Here is a 20,546-nt window from a genome sequence, read left to right on the forward strand (position 1 = left end):
TGTCCTCGGGGGAGTGCAGTCAGGAAGATGGCGACAGTTTACCAACTCCCAGGGACCCACCCTGAAAATGGCCTCATTCCATCTCTCCCTCCCTATGAGGAACACAAGACTTGAGCCAGGCAACCTGAGTTTGCCCTGGAAACTTCCCCCACCCCCACCCCCCACCAATCTCTAGACAGTAGTCTTGTCTCAGCTTCCCCATCTGTGGGACGGGGAGTGCTAATGAGGTAACAGAGCAGGACCTGGAACAGGGAAGGCTCGGCCTCAGCTGTGGCCATGGGTCAGTCTTGTGCCCCCCCCGCCCCAGTGCCATGGGAAGGACAGTTCACGGGATGAAGACACAGAGACCAGGTGTCCTGGGCACCGAGGGCTCGCTTTATTTCACCAGCAGCACCTGGTTGCTTCTTTTGTGGTGGGAAGGGTGGAAGAGCTTGAGCAGCAGCCCGAGCAGGCCCAGGACGATGCCCACCAGCAGCATCAACTTGAGTGCCTTGAGGACAGACCTGGCCTTCCCCTTCCAGGCCTCCCTTGACTCCTGCTGTGGTCTGGGTGCATCTTGGCTGAGGATCTCCGGCAAATCTGGAACGGGCTTGGGGTTGAAGCGAGCCACAAGCTCCTGCTTCACGAAGCACCTGTAAACGGCTGGCTCGAAGACCCGAAGTTGCCTGCCACCGTTGGTGGGTTCCAGAATGGTGTTGTAGTCCTGGTTGGAGAGCTGGCCCTGCCAGGTCAGGGGGATGTCGTTGGCTTCCCAGAGGATGGGCCTGCAGAGGAGGACAAGGTGAGCTGCGGCAGCCCGGGGATGAATGGGAGACGGAGGTCTGGAAGGAGGTGGAGACGGTGGCACCCTCCTCCCTGGGGAACAGCCGACAGGGCACCCCTCCAACAGTGCTTGGGGAAGGCAGGGCCAGGCTGGTGGGGAGCTCGGAGCCCCCTCCCCCACCCTAAATGGGCAAGGGGCATAGGCCTCTAGCTTTTTGAGCCTCGACTACGTTGCCTGAAAACTGGGGGTGTAAAGATTGTACCTGCCTCACAGGGCTATTTGGAGGAATGAGCGAGAACACTGTCTACGTGAGCACCCCCCACCCCCCACCCCTGCTCACCCTGCCTGGCCTCCTTCTCTCTGCTCTCCCTCTCTCTCACTCTGCCCCAGCCGCACTGGCCTCTGAGGTGGTCCTCCAACAGGCTGGGCCCCATCCTGCCCCAGGGCCTTTGCCCCTCCCTCCGCTGGGAGTGCTCTCCCTCAGCACACAGGGGCTCCCTCACGTCCTTTCAGTCTTGGCAACTTCTCAGATGGCTTCCCTGCCCTCCGTATTTAAACCGATCCTCTCCTTCTCTCCCATCCCCCCTCCCGGCCCTTACCACCATCTAGAATACTGTATGTTTTATTCATGAGATTGTTTATGGCTCCTGGAGGGCAGGAATCTTTTCTGGTTTTGGTCTCCGCTGCATGCCAGGTACCAAGAATAGTGCTTGGCTTGTAAACACTCAGTGAAACTATGGTAAGTGAACAAGCAAACTGGGCACATAACACAGCCATCATGGCGGAGGAAGAGAAGAAACACTCCACGGACAACACTGACAAGGCCAATAATCATACAAGCAAAAACTAACACCTCTTAGAGTGTGGAACTTTCGTCAGACACTGGTGTAAGTGTCTTTATAGGCATTTGCCCCCTCAGACATCACAATGACCCCATGAGACCGGGGCCAGCAAGACCTCTGTACTGAGCTGGATAATGTCCTCACCAAGTGCATGTTCTAAACCTCGGAATATGACCTTATTTGGAAATCGGGGTGTTGCAGATGTAATTAGTTAAGATGAGGTCTGACTGAAGTATCCCCAGGCTCTAAATCCAATATGACCTGTGTCCTTTTATGAAAAGGAAGAGACACAGAGACAAAAACACAGGGAAAAGGCCAAGTGATGATGGACAGATCGGGAAGACGTAGCTAGAAGCTAAGGAAGGCCAAGGATTGCCCGCCACTCCCAGAAGCGAGGAGGAAGCAAGGATGGAATCCAGCCAGCATCTCAGAGGGCGCGGGGCCCTGCTGGCACTTTGACTTTGTACTTCCGACCTCCAGACTGTAAGAGAATACATTTCGGTTGTTTTTAGCCACCCCAGTGCGTGGTACTGTAGGACAGCCCGAGGAAACTCATGCAACCCCCATTCAACAGACAGGGAGACTGAGGCCCAGAGAGAAGCCACAGGCCCAAAGTCACACAGCTGCGAAGTATGGAGACCAGGCCGGGCTGAATCCAGAGTCCAACACATAAACCTCACATGGAATGCCACTCTACTCAACCCCCTAGAGACGTGGCAACTCTTGAAGCCTCAGTGACCTCCCTTGATTCTTTTTTTCTTGTTTTAAAGTGGGCTCCACACCCAGCATGGGGCCCAACGTGGGGCTTGAATTCACAACCCTGAGATCAAGACCTGAGTTGAGATCAAGAGCTGGATGCTTAACCGACTGAGCCACCCAGGCGCCCCACCTCTCTTGATTCTTCTCCGGGGTTCCCAATGACTGGCACTCAGGAACTGCTTGTCTGGCAAATGACACACAGCAGGTGTCCCTGGCAGGTAGCAGGGCCTCGGGCACTTTCCTGAGCTGGGGGGGGGGGGTTTGTAGAGACTACGGGCTACTTTTATACTTAAAGGAGGAGGAAAAAAGGAGGAAGGGAGACAAAAGAGAGTATGGGAAAGAGAAGAAGAGAAATCACAGCTGGAGTAAGGAACACCAGACAGAGGTGGTGGGACCAGATTTGACAGAGCAGGTGGCTGCAGAGGCCCCAAGAGGTCATGCAGGCTCCCCCCTTGCAAGGGAGTGGCTGCCACAGGCCCGTGGGGAAGGAGGGTGAGGGGGACCCCAGGGCCAAGAATATAGGATTTAGGGTTGCCACGGCTCCCCCTGGACAAGGACTGCACCCCTCCAGCTATAGTTTCCCCATCTCTTAAATGGACCCCCGCAGAGTCACCTGTAGATAGATCCCTGGGGGCAGGTGAGCCACACGGATCCTGAATCCTCACTGATCTCAAAGTTGTCGAAGGTGATGACATCCAACGTGGATGTTTGGCACGGGACCTGGCAGGCCTCCACCTGCATCTCGGGCCGCATGCGGCTAGACCACAGTTTCATATCTCCCAGGTAGAGCCAGCAGGGCACGGGCTTCTGCGGGGGCTCCATGATGTAGCAGTAGCCCAGGCGCTTCCGCTCCCCCCGCTCCCCGCAGCGGTTACAGCCCTGCCAGGGCTCCCACCGGGTGAAGATGAGCTCCTCACCACCCAGACTCAGGGTCTCGTTCCGCAGGGGCTTCTGGCCCAGGCCTTTGTGGGTAATATGCAGGGTGCTGACATCCTGGAAATCAATCTCGTACTGCACCACTTGGATGCCATTCTTGTCCCGGCAACGGTAGAAGCCCGTCTGGGAGGGCAACGGGTTTCTGATGAGAATGCCGGATTCAGATATTATTTCTATGTTGGGAACACTGGAGACCTCGTTGGACCAGCTGGTCTTGTCTTGCAGGAAGAAGAAGTACCACTGTGCCCCAGAAGTGTTGCAGGGCAAAAAGATGTCATTATCTGAGAGGAGGGCTTTTTGGCATTGCTTCTCGTTGGGACAGTTGAAGGAAGCGTAGAACCCCAGCAAGGGGGCAGCGAGGCTTAGCAGCAGCCACAGGGTGGTGAGCATGGTGGACTGGGACCAGGGCAGTGGGCAGGGTACCACCCTGGCCATTGTGAAGTCACCCCTGAAACCCAGGGCCCAGCGAGGGTGAGGTGTCCTGTGGTCCACTGCATGGGTGTGTGAGGTCACAATCCCCATTTTGTTCGTGACAGTTTAACAACTCTGTTTCGTGTCTATTCCAAGTCCTCCACTCTGCTGGGATAGGAAGAAACTTAATTTATCTATTCAGGGTTTTCTCTACCATTCCCTGCTTTGGCATTCAAGCATCACATGTGAGCATTTGACACATTTTTCCCCGAACACTGACTATGTTCTGGGCACAATTCTTAGTGCTGGGAGTGGAGAAGTGAATAAAGCCTCCCTGGTTACCATTCTGACTTCCTATCCCTTTCTCCCCAGCCCTTCCTCCCCAGTCATGCTGGCCTCCCTGCCATCTTCTGAAAACATCAGGCAAGCAAAGGGCTCCTGCCTCAGGACCTTTGCACACACTGGTCCCAGACTCTTTCCACAGATAGCTGTGTGATTCAATTCATTTTATTTTTTTTAAAGATTTTATTTATTTATTTGACAGAGATAGAGACAGCCAGCGAGAGAGGGAACACAAGCAGGGGGAGTGGGAGAGGAAGAAGCAGGCTCATAGCGGAGGAGCCTGATGTGGGGCTCGATCCCACAACGCCGGGATCACGCCCTGAGCCGAAGGCAGATGCTTAACCGCTGTGCCACCCAGGCGCCCCTCAATTCATTTTAAACAAATAAATATTTTTCTCCTTCCCAAACCATTTCCTAAACTCCTTCTCAGTCCTGAAATTAAAAATAATTATCATGCAGCCTTGATTTGCCATCACTCACTCATTTCACAAATGTTTACCAAAGGCCTACCATGTGCTGGCCCTTATTCTAATCACAGCCCTGAGCAGGTTAAACAAAGCCTGCCCCCCCCCACTTGGACTTACCTTCTAGTGGAAGAGACAGATAACAAGCAAAAATGGAATACATAATATCAGATACAGTCGATTCTCCTTATTCATGGCAGTTATAACTGTTCTATAAAGTTGCTGAATTAGCAAATACTGAAACATTGTTCCTAAGAGAAATGCAGGCTCAAGATCCTACAGGCCTTTGGTCTTAACATTTTTGTCAACTGCTGGACACATAACCTTGCTTTATGTGTATTTTTCTTTAAAGACCTCTTATTTAATATATATTGTTAATTTCATTAACATTGAACTTGTAACCAACAGCACTATTAACTCATGCCTGAACAAAGCTTATCTAATACACGTGTTTTCTTCATAAGACACCTCAGAGCCTTCTTGTGCTTAGGGGCACTGGCCAGCGCTTTCAGCACTGCCTGGGAGCCATTTTAAATAGCAGAATCAATAAAAAGTACAAAAATGCAACAACAACAACAACAAAAAGTGGTCTTAAACAGACCCTGAAAAGGGTACTTGTTACTAGTAAGAGAACTGAAACCAGAAGGCGGTCGCATGGTGTTGGACCTCGGCTGGGAATGTGCTCAACGTTTTCACCACTCCGTGCGTGTCTGCAGGTAACTACACAGCCACTGTGGGTAGTGCCCCGGGGCCACAATACATGTTAGCAAGCCGGTGAATTCACAAGTATGGAGTCCTCAAATCATGAGGATTACCCAATAATTGCTAAGGATAAGAAGAGAGCAGGGAACTAGGGCTAGAAAGTGACGTGTTGGTATGTAGGTGTGAGCTCTTTCAGGCAGCATGATCAGGCCTGTCTCAGCACTCGCTGAGGAGGTGAAATTCCACAAACACGTGAATAAAGTGAGATAAAGAGCCATGTGGATAGTTGAAGGAAGAATATTCCCAAGAGATGGTTAGACCCTGAGACAGCTGCCATATTTAAAGGGCATAGAGGCCAGAGTGACTAAGCAGTAGTGGACAAGAGGGAGAGTGGTGAGTGGGTGAGGTCAGAGGTTCATGAGGTCTTTGCTAAGACATCCTGCGTTGCTCTGTACCTGGCTCCCTATGGCTGGGGGCTCTCTTAGTTGCGTCCCTGTCCCATGCGGGGACCTCTACAAGCTGTGCTTGGCATAAGCTGTTTGCTTAGACTGGAACTGCTGCTTCTAGGGCATTTTGCTGCCACCTTCACCCCAGGAGTGGGCCATACATCCCCTCTGTTCTCACATCTGTTAAAACCACCTAGAGTTTTTGTCTGCTTCCCAGGACCTTATAAAGTCCCTCTACTGCAGATATACTAACATCTACACTTCTGTTGCTTCTCCTCCAGCTCCCTCTCTCTCTCTCCTCCACCCACGTATCTTTTCTAAACAAGTAAGCAGGGCTACGCAGACACTGTGCGATACCTCACTTCTGATTTTCACATTGTCTAGGTGAGAAGTAACAAACTGGCTGGATCCAGCCTGAATAAATGTTTTCATTGGTCTCTCTAGGATGTTTTTAGAATATTTAAATCAGTGACCCAACATGTAAAATCCAAGAGATTTCATATGAGAATTCAGATTCCCTGCTATTCTTTAAATAGTGTGGGTAAGGTTTCCACTTATGGCTACAATTGGGAAGCTTTCATCAGACCAACACTCTTGCTAATAACAACTATACACCTTAAGATAACTGTGATTAATATGTCCGGGAGATGACAAGATGAGGATTTTGAACCTATATAGAAGAATCAAATGGAAATACTAGAACTAAAAAATAAAATTTCTGAAATTGAGAATTCACTAGAAAGGGTAGCAAGCTATTAGACACAACAGAAAAGAGGATTAAGTAAGTAAAAGATGGGCCCACAGAAAAATATCTATACTGAAGCATGAAAAAAAAAAAGACAGGAAAATACAGAAAAGAGTGTAAGAGACATATAAGATATGGTGAAAAGTTCTAACATTCCTGTAAATGGAGATTCAGAACCAAAGGAGAGACAGGAACATAAGTAACATTTTAAGACACTGAATGAAAACCTTCCAAAACTGATGAAAGACATCAAGCAACAAATTCAAGATGGCCTTCAAACCTGGTGCAGAATAAATATAAATGAAGCCACCCCTAGGTAAGTTATAGGAAAACGCTACTGAAAACCGAAGAGGAAATAATAAAAATGGCCAGGGAGGAAAAAGATATATGCTTTCAAAGTAACAATCATAAGACCCTACATGGACTTTTAAAAATTATTATTATTATTATTATTATTATTATTATTATTATTATTAAGTAGGCTCCACACCCAGCATGGAGCCCAATGCAGGGCTTGAACTCATGACCCTGAGACCAAGACATGAGCTGAGATCATGATCCTACACTGACTTTTAAAAAGAAATGATGAGGGGCACCTGGGTGGCTCAGTCAGTAAGGTGTCTGGCTCTTGGTTTCAGCTTAGGTTATGACTGAGGGTCATGGTATTGAGCGCCCACTGGGCTCTGCACTCAGCAGGGAGTCTGCTTCTCTCCTTCTCCCTCTGCCCCTCCCCTCACACGCTCTCTCTCTCTCTTTCTCCCTCTCTCTAAAATAAATAAATAAATCTTAAAAAATTAAAAAATAAAATAAATAAAAATAAATGATGGAAGCTAGAAGACAAAGGAAAGCCACCTTCAAAGCACTAAAAGAAAATGACTACCAATCTAGAATTCTATATGTAGAGTTCTATATTCCACAATAAAAATACTCTTTAAAGATAGAGGCAAAAAATAAAGACATTTTCAGATGAAAACTGAGAGGATTTACCACAGCAGAGTACACTAAAAGTAATACTAAAGAGAATTCTTCAGGCAGCAGGAAAATGATCCCAAAAGGAAGCAAGGTAATGCAGGAATGAAAACTACCAAAGAGCAAATATGTGGGTAAAATTAAATGAGTATTTAGAGTGTTTAAAAATAATGTTTTGTGGGGGCGCCTTTGGCTCAGGTCATGACCCCAGGCTCCTGGGATCAAGCCCCGCATTGGGCTCCCTGCTCAGCAGGAGGCCTGCTTCTCCCTCTTCCACTCCCCTTGCTTGTGTTCCCTCTCTCACTGTGTCTCTCTCTGTCAAATAAATAAAATCTTTAAAAAAAATAATATCTTGTGGGGTTTAAAATATATTTAAAATAAAAATACCTGATAGTAAGAGCACGACAGTTGGAAGGGGAACAAATGGAGCTAAAAAGTTATAAGGTCTCTACATTTTCTAGGAAATGGTACAAGTACGAATTTATATTATATTCTAATGAGTGAGAATTAATTTTGTAATCTCTGGAGAAAATAATAAAAGAATGCATATCTAATAAAGTAATAGAGGGGAAAATGAGATAATTAAAAAATATTCGGTGAAAAAATATACTTAGTGAATCCAGTACTATGTTGAATAAAAGTTGTGAGAGTGGATACCCTTGTCTTGTTCCTGACCTTAGGGGGAAAGCTCTCAATTCTTCACCACTGAATATCATGTTCACTGTGGGTTTTCATATATGGTCTTTGTTGAGGGCTTTTATCATGAATGGATGTTGTACTTTGTCAAATGCTTTTTCTGCATCTATTGAAATGATCGTATGGTTTTTAACCTTTCTCTAATTAATGTGATATATTACATTGATTGATTTGCAAATATTGAACGACTCTTGCATCCGAGGAATAAATCCCATTCTCAAGTACCAGAAATCAATTAGATAGAAAACAACAATAAACAAAACCAATAAACCCAAAGTTGGTTCTTTAAAAGATGAATGAGATTGATAAAACCCTAGCAAGACTAATCAAGAAAAAAACAGGAAGAAGGCCTAAATAATAAATACTAGTAATGAAAAAAGAGATTACTACAGATCTTACAGGCATAAAAAGATAAACAGATGATATTAAAAACAACTTTTGGCCAAAACCTTTAAAAATTTATATAAAAAGGATAAATTCATTGAAAAACTTAACAGCACTGGCACAAGAAAATATCTGAACTGTTCTATATTTATAATGAAAGAAACTGAATCTGTAATTAAAAACCTATGCACAAAAAACTGTCTAATGCCAGAAAGCTTTACCACTGAATTCTTCCAAATATTTCTTAGAAATTAGGAAATGGCATCAATCTTTCAAAATCTTTCCAGAAATATAAAAAGATGAAACACTTCCAAACTTCTATGAGGCCTGCATCACCTTAATACCAAAACCATATAAGGTTATTACAACTAAGGAAAGTATCAGGCCAATCTCTGTCATGAACAAGGACACAATATCCTAAACAAAATATTAGCAAATTTCCTCTAATGATAAACAAAAATAATAAATAACATGACCACATTGGGTTTATCCCAGGAAGGCAAGGTTGGTTTTACATATGAACACAATAAATGAAATTCACCATATTATCATAGTAAAGGAGAAAAACCATATTATCATCTCAGTAGATGCAGAAAATGCATTTAATAAAATTCAACACTCATTCATGGATCAAAACTTTTGGAAAACTAGTAATAAAAGGGAATTTTATTAATAGTTTTTCTATTAAAAACCTAGGGCAGGGGCACCTGGGTGGCACAGCGGTTAAGCGTCTGCCTTCGGCTCAGGGCGTGATCCGGGCGATCTGGGATCGAGCCCCACATCAGGCTCTTCCTCTATGAGCCTGCTTCTTCCTCTCCCACTCCCCCTGCTTGTGTTCCCTCTTTCGCTGGCTGTCTCTATCTCTGTCAAATAAATAAATAAAATCTTAAAAAAAAAAAACCTAGGGCAGTATTATTTACTAGTGAAATATTAAGAACAACATAAGTATGTCTGCCATCAACTTCTCTAGTCAGCATTTTATTGGACGTAAGTGAATTTAGCAAAATAATTTGATACAAAATCATATACAAATGCCAAATATAGGGACACCTGGGTGGCTCATTTGGTTAAGCATCTGCCTTTGGATTGGGTCATGATCCTGGGGTCCTGGGATTGAGTCCTGCATTGGGCTCTTTGCTCAGCGGGGAGCCTGCTTCTCCCTCTACCTGCCACTCCCCCTGCTTGTGTGTTCTCTCTCTCTCTGACAAATAAATAAATAAAATCTTAAAAAAAAAAACAAATACCAAATATATTTTTATAGACCAACAACAAACGATTAGAAGATGAAATTTAAAAAATACAATTTGTCTCTCTAGTTGCCCCTCCAAAGCTAATAGGCATGTGTTCCAGCCCGGCACTCACCTGCAACCCTGCTAAAGCTGATGAGTGCACCCAGTCCTGTGCTCCCCTCCTGCCTCATGAAAGTTAGCAGGTACACACAATTGACACAGGGGATCCTCCCTTGATTGCCTGGTTCTGGTGGCTGGTTGGGGTGTGTGTGTGTGAGGATTTGTGTTTCTGGGCTCCGTGGGACTGAAACAAATGGAGAGACAGTTCTTGGCAGGCTACTATCCCCAGGGCACTCCACAGACAGCAGAATGAAACACATCACAGTCTTCCTGTGAAAAAGACCTATTTACTCATCCTAGAGATTTAGCCTGAGGGCCAGGCTTCTAGTTTGCCATACATCTAGAGGCTATGATGGAGTTCTCAGGGAATGTAGGGCAAGGGACACCAACTATTTGCTCTCCCTTGGTCTCACTACAGTTCACTGTTACCTCCAAGAAAAGAGCTTATATACTCACCTGGAGCCCCAATTATCAGTACTCTCACAGAAGGGACACCTTCAGATCACCTAGTCTAGAGATCAGCAGGGTTTACAATTGCAATCTGATAGGACTCTATAAATTTGCATAATTTAAAAGCTGCTGCCAGAGGGTCTGGCTTTCAATCAGCCAGAAACCAGGTGCTGACTGAATTCCTCACTTTTAAACTCTGACAGGTCTTGGCACACCCTCAACAACTGGGACCTATTGAGATTAATTCAGGCTGCTTGGACATTCACAAAGGTATGACAGAAAACCAAGAACTAGGACAAGGTTGAATGATAAAGGTTCATCTCCTACACATTCAAGACTGGGAGAGGTAGCTGTTTCACCTAATACACAGAAACAGACACAGATAGTTGAGCAAGATGAGGAAACAGAAGAGTTTGTTCCAAATGAAGGAACAAGATAAAACTTCAGAAAAAAATAAAATAGAGACAATTAATTTACCTGATAGAGTAAGAGTTCAAAGTAATGGTCATAAAGATATTCAGGAGAAGAATGGATGAACACAGTGAGAACTTCAACCAAAAAAAAAAAATTAATTAATAAAATCTAAGAAAGTACCAAACAGAACCCACAGAACTGTAAACAATAACTCAGCTGAAAATACACTAGAGGGGTAGAGAGGTTCAACAGCAGACTAGATGAAACAGAAGAAAAGATCAGTGATCTGGAAGACAGGGCAGTGGAACTCACACAAACAGAGCAGCAAAAAGAAAAAAAAAAAGAATTCCAAAAAAGTAAAGATAGCTTAAGGGACCTACAGGGCAATATCAAACAAAATAATATTCATATTATAGGAGCCTCAGAAGGAGAAGAGAGAGAGAAGGGAGAAGAAAACTTATTTGAAGAAATAATGGCTGAAAACTTCCTTAAACACACATCCAGATCCAGGAGTCCCAGAGAATTAAAAAAAAAAAAAATGGACGAGCCCAAAGAGATCCACACAAGACACATTTATAACTACAATGTCAAAAGTTAAAAATAAAGAGAGACTTTCAAAAGCAGTGAGAGAAAAACAACTTGTTACATACAAGGGGAACCCCCCCCCCCCAATAACACTATCAGCAGATTTTTCAGCAGAAATGTTACAGGACAGAAGAGAGTGGCATAATATATTCAAAATGTTGAAATGAAAAAACTTCCAACCAAGAATACTCTACCTGGAAGGGTTATCATCTAAAACCAAAGGAGAGAAAAAAGAGTTTTCCAGACAAGCAGAAGTTAAAGAAGTTCATTGCCGTTAAACCAGCCTTATGAGAAATGTTAAAAGAAGTAAAAATCTCACTGGTAAAGATAGGTATATAGTAAAGGTAGTGGATTAATCACAAAGCTAGTATGAAGGTTAAAAGACAAAATTAGCAAAAACAACTGTACTCATAATAATTAGTTAAGGGATACACAAAAATAAAAAGATGTAGAATGTGACATCAAAAACATAAAATGGAAGTAAAAATGCAGAGTTTTAGAATGTGTTCAGCTGGGGTGTCTGGGTGGCTCAATCAGTTAAGCATCTGCCTTTGGGCTCAGGTCATGATCCCAGGGTCCAGGGATTGAGTCCCTCATGGGGTTCCTAGCTCAGTGGGGAGTCTGCTTCTCCCTCACCCTGCACGTGCTCTCTCTCTCTCTCTCAAATAAGTAAATAAATCTGAAAAAAGTTAAAGAAAAAAAAAGAACGTGTTCAACTTAGCTTGCTATCACTTAAAATAGACTAATATATATATATGCCATTATATGTGAAGCTCATGGTAAACGCAAAGCAAAAACCATATATTAGATACACAAAAGATGAGAAAGGAACCTAATCATAACACTAAAGAAAGTTATCAAACCACAAGGGAAGAGGGCAAGAGAAGAATAAAGGAACAGAGAGGAACTACAAAACAGCCAGAAAACAATGAACAAAATGGGAATAAGTATAGACCTATCAATAATTATTTTAAATCATTAAATGGCCTAAATTCTCCAGTCAAAAGACATAGGGGGTGCCTGAGTGGCTCAGTCAGTTAAGTATCCAACTCTTGATTTCAGCTCAGGTCACGATTCAGGGTTGAGATCAAACCCTGTGTTGGGCTCTGCCCTGGGTGGGGAGTCTGCTTAAGATTCTCTCTCCCTTGCCTTCTGCCCTTCCCCTGCTCTCTCTCTCTCTATTGTCTCTTAAAAAAAAAAAACATAGAGTGGCTGCATGGATTTAAAAAAAGAAAAAAACCCGGATCCATTTATATGCTGCCTATAAGAGACTCACTTCAGATGTAAAGTTACATACAAACTGAAAGTGAAGGGATAAAAAAAAGATGTTTCATGCAAATGAAAACAAACAAACAAAAGGCTGGTAGCTATACTTATATCAGACAAAATAGATTTTACAATAAAGACTGGGACACCTGGGGGGCTCAGTTGGTTAAGGGTCTGCCTTCAGCTCAGGTCATGATCTCAAGGTCCTGGAGTTGAGCCCTGTACTGGGCTCCCTGCTCAGCGGGAAGTCTGCTTCTCCCTCTCCCTCTGCCTACCCCCTTTTTATGCTCTCTCTTTCTCAAATAAAAAAATAAAATCTTTTTTAAAAAGAGCGCAATAAAAGAGTAAGATGGCATTACATAATGATAAAGAGTTCAATCCAACAAGATATAACAACTGTAAATATTAATGCACTCAATATAGGAGCACCTAAATATGTAAAGCAAATATTAACAAGAAGAAACTGACAGTAAAACAATAGTAGGGGACTTTAATATGCTACTTATATCAATGGATTGATCATTCAGACAGAAAATCAATAAGGAAACATCAGCATTAAATGACACATTAGACAAGATGGACTTAATAGATATGTAACAGAACATTCCATCCGAAGCAGTAGAATACACATTCTTCTTAAGTGCACATGGAACATTCTCTAGGATAGATTAAACGTTAGGCCACAAAACAAGTCTCAATAAATTAAAGACGATTGAAATCATATCAGGCATCTTTTCCAACTACAATAGTATGAAACTAGAAATCAATTACAAGAAGAAAACTGGAAAAACTCACAAATATGTAGAGATTAAACAATATGCTACTGAACAATCAAAGTGTCAATGAAGAAATGAAAGGAGAAATAAAAAAAACACCTTGAGACAAATGGAAATACAACATATCAAAATCTATGGGATATAGAAAAAGCAGTTCTAAGAGGAAAGTGCATAGTGATACAAGTCTACCTCAAGAAAAAAGAAGAATCTCAAATAAGCAACCTAATTTTATACCTAAAGGACCTAGTAGAAGGAAGGAAATAATAAAGTTCAAGGCAGAAAGAAATGAAATGGAAACTAAACAGTGGAAAAGATCAACATAACTGAGAGCTGGTTCTTAGAAAAGATAAAAATGACAAACTTTTAGCTAGACTCACTAAGAAAAAAGTGAAAGAGTTCAAATAAATAAAATCAGAAATGTAAGAGGAAAAGTTATAACTTATAACACAAAAATATAAAGGATGGGGCGCCTGGGTGGTATAATCAGTTAAGCGTCTGACTCTTGGTTTTGGCTCAGGTAATGACGTCAGGGTTGTGAGACTGAGCCCCACATGGGGCTCCACACACAGTGTAGAGTCTGTTGAAGATTCTCTGCCCCTCTCCCTCTGCCCTTCCCACTTGTGCACACTCTATCTAAAATAAACGAATAAATCTTTAAAATTTATATATAAAGGATCATAAGAGATTACTGTGAATAATTATACGCCAACAAATTGGAAAACCAAGAGGAAACAGATAAATTTTTAGAAATATAAAATCTTCCAAGACTGGATCATAAAGAAACAGAAAATCCAAAAAGACTGATTACTAGAATGGAGATTGAATCAGTAACCTAAAACCTCCAAAAAACAAATGTCCAGGACTAGACAGTTTCGCTGGTGAATTCCACCAGTCAAAGAAGATTTAATACTTATCTTTCTCAAACTCTTGCAAAATATTAAAGAGGAGGGAATGCTTTCAAATTTAGTTTTGGAGAAGAAGAAGGAGAGGAAGGGGGAGGAGGGGGAGGTGGAAGTGTTTGGAGGGGGAGGAGGAGAAGGAGGAGAGGATGGAATGGAAGAAGGAAGGAAGGAAGAAAGAAAAGAAGGGAGGGAGGAAGAAAGAAAGAAAATTAATTACAGGCTAATCTGATGAACACAGATGCAAAAATCCTCAAGAAATTCAACAATACATTAAAAGGATCATAAACCATGATCGTGTGAGATCTATTCCAGGGATGCAAGGATGATGCAACATCCACAAATCAATCGATGTAATACACTACATTAACAAAATGAAGGATAAAAGTCATATGATTATCTCAGTAGATACAGAAAAAGCATTTGACAAAATTCGACATCCATTTATAATAAAAATTCTCAAAGTGTGTATAGAGGGAATGTACCTCAACATAACAACGACCATACATGACAAGCCCACAGTTAACATCATAGTCAATGGTGAAAAGCTAAAAGTTTTCCTCTAAGATCAGGAACAAGACAAAGATGCCCACTCTCACCACTTTTATTCAACATAGTATTGAAAATCCTAGACAGAGCAATTAGACGAGAAAAAGAAGTAAGACATCCAACTTGGAAAGTAAGAAGTAAAACTATCACTACTTGTGGATACTACAGTTTTATATATAGAAAACCCTAAATACTCCACAAAAAAAGTGTTAAACAAATCCAGTAAAGTTGTAGGGTACAAAATCAATGTACAAAGATCAGTTGCATTTCCATACATTAACTATTATTAGAGAAATTAAGATGACCCCATTTACATCAAAAAGAATAAACTATATAGGAATAAATTTAACCCAGGAGGTGAAAAACTTGTACACAGAAAACTATAAGTCACTGATGAAAGAAATTGAAGGAGACACCAATAAATAGAAAGATATTCTGTGCTCATGGAATTGGAAGAATTAATATTATTAAAATGTCCATATTACCCAAAGCAATCTATAGATTCAAGGCAATCCCTACCAAAATTCCAATAGAATTTTTTGCAGAAATAGAACAAATAATTCTAAAATTTGTCTGGAACCCCAAAGGCCCCAAATAACCATAGTAAACTTGAGAAAGAACAAAGCTGGAGGCATCAAACTCCCTGATTTCAAACTATATTACATGGCTTAGTAATCAAAATAGCGCAGTATTGGCATAAAAATAGACACATAGATCAATAGAACAGAACAGAGAGCCCAGAAATAAACTCACGTGTATACGGTTAATTAATTTATGATAAAGGATCAAGAATACACAATAAGGAGGGGTGCCTGGGTGGCTCAGTCAGTTAGACGTTTGCCTTTGGCTCGGGTCATGGTCCCAGGGTCCAGGGATCAAGCCCTGCGTTGAGCTCCTTGCTCGCTGGAGAGCCTGCTTCTCTCTCTCCCTCTGCCTGCTGCTTCCCCTGCTTGTGCTCTCTCTGTCAAATAAATAATTAAAATCTTTTTTTTTTAAAAAAGGGAAAAGCTGATAAATTGGACTTCATCAAAATTAAAAAAACTTTTAAAAAAAGAATATACAATGAGGAAATGACAGTCTCTTTAATAAATGGTGTTGGAAAAAACTGGACAGCTACATGCAAAAGAATGAAACTAGACCTCTATGTTACACCATACACAAAAATGAACTCAAATGGATTAAAGACTTAAATATAAGACCTGAAACCATAAAACTCCTAGAAGAAAACATAGGCAGTTAGCTCTTTGACCTTGGTCTTGGCAACAAATCTTCGGATGAGACTCCAAAAGCAAAGGCAGCAAAAGTGAAAATAAACAAGTGGGACTACATTAAGCTAAGATGTTCTGCACGCCAAAGAAAACCGTTGAATTGAAAAGGCAACCTACTGAATAAGAGAAAATATTTGAAAAATATTTTTCCGATAAGGGGTTAATATCCAAAATACATAAAGAATTTATACAACTCAATAGCAAAACAAAACAAAACCAAAAAAACCCAAACCCACATAATCCAATTTAAAAATGGACAGAGCATCTGAAAAGATATTTTTCCAAAGAAGACATACATATGGCTAACAGGCACGTGAACAGGCACAGGCTTTCACGAATCGTCAGGGAAATTCAAATCGAACCCACAATGAGATATCACATTACACCTGTTAGAATGGTTATTATTTAAAAGATAAGAAGTAAGTGTTGGTGAGAATGTGGAGAAAAAGCAACCCTGGTGCACTGTTGGTGGGAATGCAAACTGGTGCAGCCACAATGGAAAACAGTAGGAAGGTTCATCAAAAAATATAAAATAGAACTACCATATGATCCAGCAATTCCACCTCTGGGAACTTATCTGAAGAAAATGAAAACACTAATTTGAAAAGATAGATGTATCCTTATGTTCAGTGCAGCATTATTCACAATGGCCAAGATACAGAAACAACCTAAATGCCCATCAATGGATGGATGGATACTGAAGACAGAGTATATACGCGCAGCAGACTACTATCAGTCATTAAAAAAGAATGAAATCCTGCCATTTGCGATACTATGGATGGACCTGGAGGGCATTATGCTAGGTGAAATAATCAGACAGAAAGACAAATACCATACGATTCCACTTATAACGGAATCTAAAAAACTAAACAAATGAACAAACAAAATAGATATGAAGAACAGATTGTTGGTGGCCAGAGGGGAGGAAGGTTGAGGGGTGGGTGGAATGGGTCAAGGGAGTCAAGAGGTGCAAACTTCCAGTGATAAAATAAATAAATGGAGATGTAACACACAACATGGTGACAAAGGTCTATAATATTTTATTGCATATTTGAAAGTTTTTAAGAGAGTAGATCTTAAAAGTCTTTATGGCAAGAAAATTTTTTTTATAATTTTGTATGGTGATGGATGGTATTGTGGTCACTATTTCACAGTGTATAGAAATCTTGAATCATTACGTTGTATACCTGAAACTAACATAATATCATATTTCAATTATACTTCCCTATATATGGTGGGGATGTTTAACTGAAATATAAGATATATTAGTTTCAGGTGTACAACGTAATATATAATAATATAATAGATTATAATGATTAGTAAAATATATATTGTGTGTGGTATTTATAATATATATCTGTGACTTGAATCAGATTTTAATATCAGGTATATTAAAATTTTGTTAGTAGTCAAAACACTGTTTACAACCTTGGATTATTTTATTTCATGTACCAACTTATTAAATCACGCATTACATCCGTAAAAAAGACAATTTATAATAGCATGAAAAATCAATTACTCAGGAATAAATATAATAAAATATATCTAAGATCTCTATATTAATAACTGTACATTACTGGGAGAAATTAAACAAAGCCTAAATAATGGGAATATTTATGATGTTCATGGAGGGGAAGTGTGAATATTGTTAATATATTGATTCTACCCAAATTGATCTTTAGATCCAATGAAGTCCCAATTTATTAAAAAATATGACTGGGGGGATGGAAACAAGAAGCTGATTTCAAAATGTTTATACAAAAGGCCAAGCAAGAATAATCAAGACAATCTTGAAGAACAAAGTCAGAAAATCTATACTGCCGGATATCATGACTTATAATAAAGGTATAGTAATAAAAATACTATGGCATTGGTGCAAGGATGGATAGACAAATTGTATCCGTCAGAGTCCAACGAAGAGACAGAAACTACACTAGTGATGATGTTGGCATGAATAAGGAACAAAGTGTCTTGGTCTCTAGGTTTTACATTTGGTCACTCCTGAATATCAGGAGCCTGGGAGAGCAGGGGCTAAACCTTTTTGGTCACCACTGTGTCCCCAGCATCACCTGCCCAGGGCATAAACAGTTCCTACTGAATGAACATCTGAACAAGCCAGGGAAGAGAACCCTTCCTAGACAGACTGACCATGATGGCTTATGGGCTGGGAGATAGAGCCTGTGTTTCCGTTGGAAGGCAAACTCCTTCCCCAGGTGGGCATAGGAAACAAAGCCTAGCGAGAGTCAAAGGCAGGGCGGATGCCCTGGTCCATTTACCTGTAGATGGAGGCCAAGGGGCAGGTGAGCCACATGTTGCTGGTCAACCTGCCCAACTGATAAATGTCAAAGATGAAGTATGGCTGGTTGGTTTCTTTGACGTGGTCGCAGGGTACAAGACAGGCTTCCACCTGCAGCTCAGGCCGCATGCGGCTGTAGCGCGCCTTCTCCACTCTCAGATAGAGCCAACAGGGCATGGGTTTTTCCAGGGGCTCTTCAATGTAGCAGTAGCCCAGGCGTTTCCGCTCCCCCGGCTCCCTGCAGCGGTTACAGTCCTGCCAGGGCTCCCACTGGGTGAAGATGAGCACACGGCCACCAAGACTCAGGGTCTCATTCTGCAGGGGCTTTTGGCCCAGGCCTTTGTGTGTAATATGCAGGGTGCTGACATCTTGGAAATCAATCTCATACTCTACCACAAGGGCACTGTCACTGTCCTGGCAGTGATAGAGGCCTGTCTGGGAGGGCTGAGGGTTGGTCAGTTGAAGGCTGCCCCCAGGCAGTTTCTTTACGTTAGGCATTGAGGAGAGCAGAAAGGGATCTTCCCCCAGAATGGAAGAGAAGTACCAGAGTGCCTTGGGATAGTCACACTGCAGGACAACATCATTGCCCGAGACTAGGGCCTGCTGGCAGAGGCTCTTATAGGCACACCTGATTAATATCTGGGCCCACAGGGTGGGGAGAGAAAGGCTCATCAGCCATAGGGGGGCCAACATGGTAGCCTGAGACTACAAAAGGATGCTGGGAACCATCCTGGGCATTATGAAGTCACCCACAGAACTCAGGCATCAGCTCTGAATGGAATGAAACCTGGTCCTGCTGCACTTTCTGGAGGACACAGAAATCACTGGTCTGTACCATTTCTAAAAATCCACTGAGGAAATACTACAAGGTCCTCCTGTCCTGTAATGGGGGAGGACTGCTTAATTAACATAGCACCAGATCAACTCATTGAGGTGGGGTGGGGGTGCTTTCTAAATCTTTGTTCCCCGTGGTTCATGTCTTCACTCTCCAGAGAAATCTCTCTTTTTCCATTATTTTTTTTTTAAAGATTTTATTTATTTATTTATTTAACACAGATAGAGACAGCCAGTGAGAGAGGGAACACAAGCAGGGGGAGTGGGAGAGGAAGAAGCAGGCTCATAGCGGAGGAGCCTGATGCGGGGCTCGATCCCATAACACCGGGATCACTCCCTGAGCCGAAGGCAGACGCTTAACCGCTGTGCCATCCAGGCGCCCCTCTCTTTTTCCATTATTAAGCTTGGCTACATCTGAGGTGGCATTGAAAGATGTGCCCTCCTTCCCACATGAGCAGTGTTCTTGGCCTTCTCCCTGTCTTCCAAGTTTGGGACCTAAGGATTCTTATAATCCTCCAGCCAACTCCATTGCAAAAAACCCACATCCACAGTTCTGCTCAAGATGTTCCCTATCTCTCTTCCTCCCTCTCCCTCCCTGTATCTCCCTCTCTCTCTCTCTCCCCCCATCATTGCAGAGGCACCATATCGGGCATCTGGGGAGAGCCATATTCTTCATCTCTCTTTCACTGAGCCCTTCTGCCTACCTGGGAGTATCTTAAGGATTTTCTGGGAATATCTTAATTCATCCAGAGATTTTAACAATGGTTAATAATGATTTAATTAGGGATGTACCCTTGATTTTATCCTTGGCAGAATCTGCATACTAATTGGATTTTGTCTCTCAAAAGCCTTCCCAATTTTTGGCCAACTTTAGTGAATTTTCATTCCTACTCTTCTGTATTCCAACTCCTTCCCCTAAAGCTGCAAGTTCATGAAGTATATTATTTGTGTTTAAAAGTATCTCAGGCAACAGTCTCCATCCTGCTGCTTTCAAATAAATTTTCTTGTTTCCTTTGCTCTGTGTCAAAGCCAATGTCATGCATTTTTATTTTTGGTTACAGCAGCACCTCACTCCTGATATTGATTTCTGTATCACTCAAGATAGTCTATTTGCTTCTATAGTAAACTACTCCAAATCTCAATGACTTACAAAACAAAGGTTTACTTCTCACTCAAGTCCATTGTGGGTTGGCATTATAATCAGTCAGGGGCCCAGGATATTGGAGCAAAGCCACCTCAAACATTTCTAGTTTCATGCCAGAGGAGGAAGAAAGACAGCTCTGTAGGATTTCATGTCTATAATTAAATGCTCTGGTCTTAAATGACACCTGTCACTTGCTCACAAACCACTGGCAGAAACGGTTACATGAGGCCACCAATCCACCAGGCCCAACAAAAGAA

General features: G+C 42.2%; 2 protein-coding genes across 3 annotated transcripts in view; both read right to left on the minus strand.

Moving 5' to 3' along the window:
- Positions 1-319: 319 nt before the first annotated feature.
- The window catches only part of LOC123791732 (protein FAM187B-like), a 28,608-nt gene continuing 8,381 nt past the window's right edge, over positions 320-20,546 (minus strand). Inside the window, exons 1-2 of one of the 2 annotated variants that reach the window (XM_045796679.2) lie at positions 2,978-4,221; positions 320-764 (exon numbers count right to left, since the gene is read on the minus strand). In XM_045796679.2, coding sequence (XP_045652635.2) covers positions 377-764; positions 2,978-3,822 — 1,233 coding nt within the window. In that variant the 5' untranslated portion in view covers positions 3,823-4,221 and the 3' untranslated portion in view covers positions 320-376. Of the gene's footprint in view, positions 765-2,977; positions 4,222-20,546 lie in introns of those variants that run through there. The other variant, XR_015728101.1, reaches the window with a different exon arrangement.
- LOC123791731 (protein FAM187B-like) lies at positions 17,517-19,458 on the minus strand. The gene has a single exon (XM_045796678.2). The coding sequence runs from the start codon at positions 19,002-19,004 to the stop codon at positions 18,288-18,290; it is 717 nt and encodes a 238-aa protein (XP_045652634.1). The 5' UTR covers positions 19,005-19,458; the 3' UTR covers positions 17,517-18,287.

The sequence above is a fragment of the Ursus americanus genome, chromosome 21 (assembly GCF_024610735.1).
Source record: "Ursus americanus isolate L20-20 chromosome 21, mUrsAme1.1.p, whole genome shotgun sequence".
NCBI lineage: Eukaryota > Metazoa > Chordata > Mammalia > Carnivora > Ursidae > Ursus > Ursus americanus.

What these genes read in the sequence shown, in the direction of transcription:
- LOC123791731 (XM_045796678.2), bottom strand. Translation starts at nt 19,004, where the DNA reads ATGTTGGCCCCCCTATGGCTGATGAGCCTTTCTCTCCCCACCCTGTGG.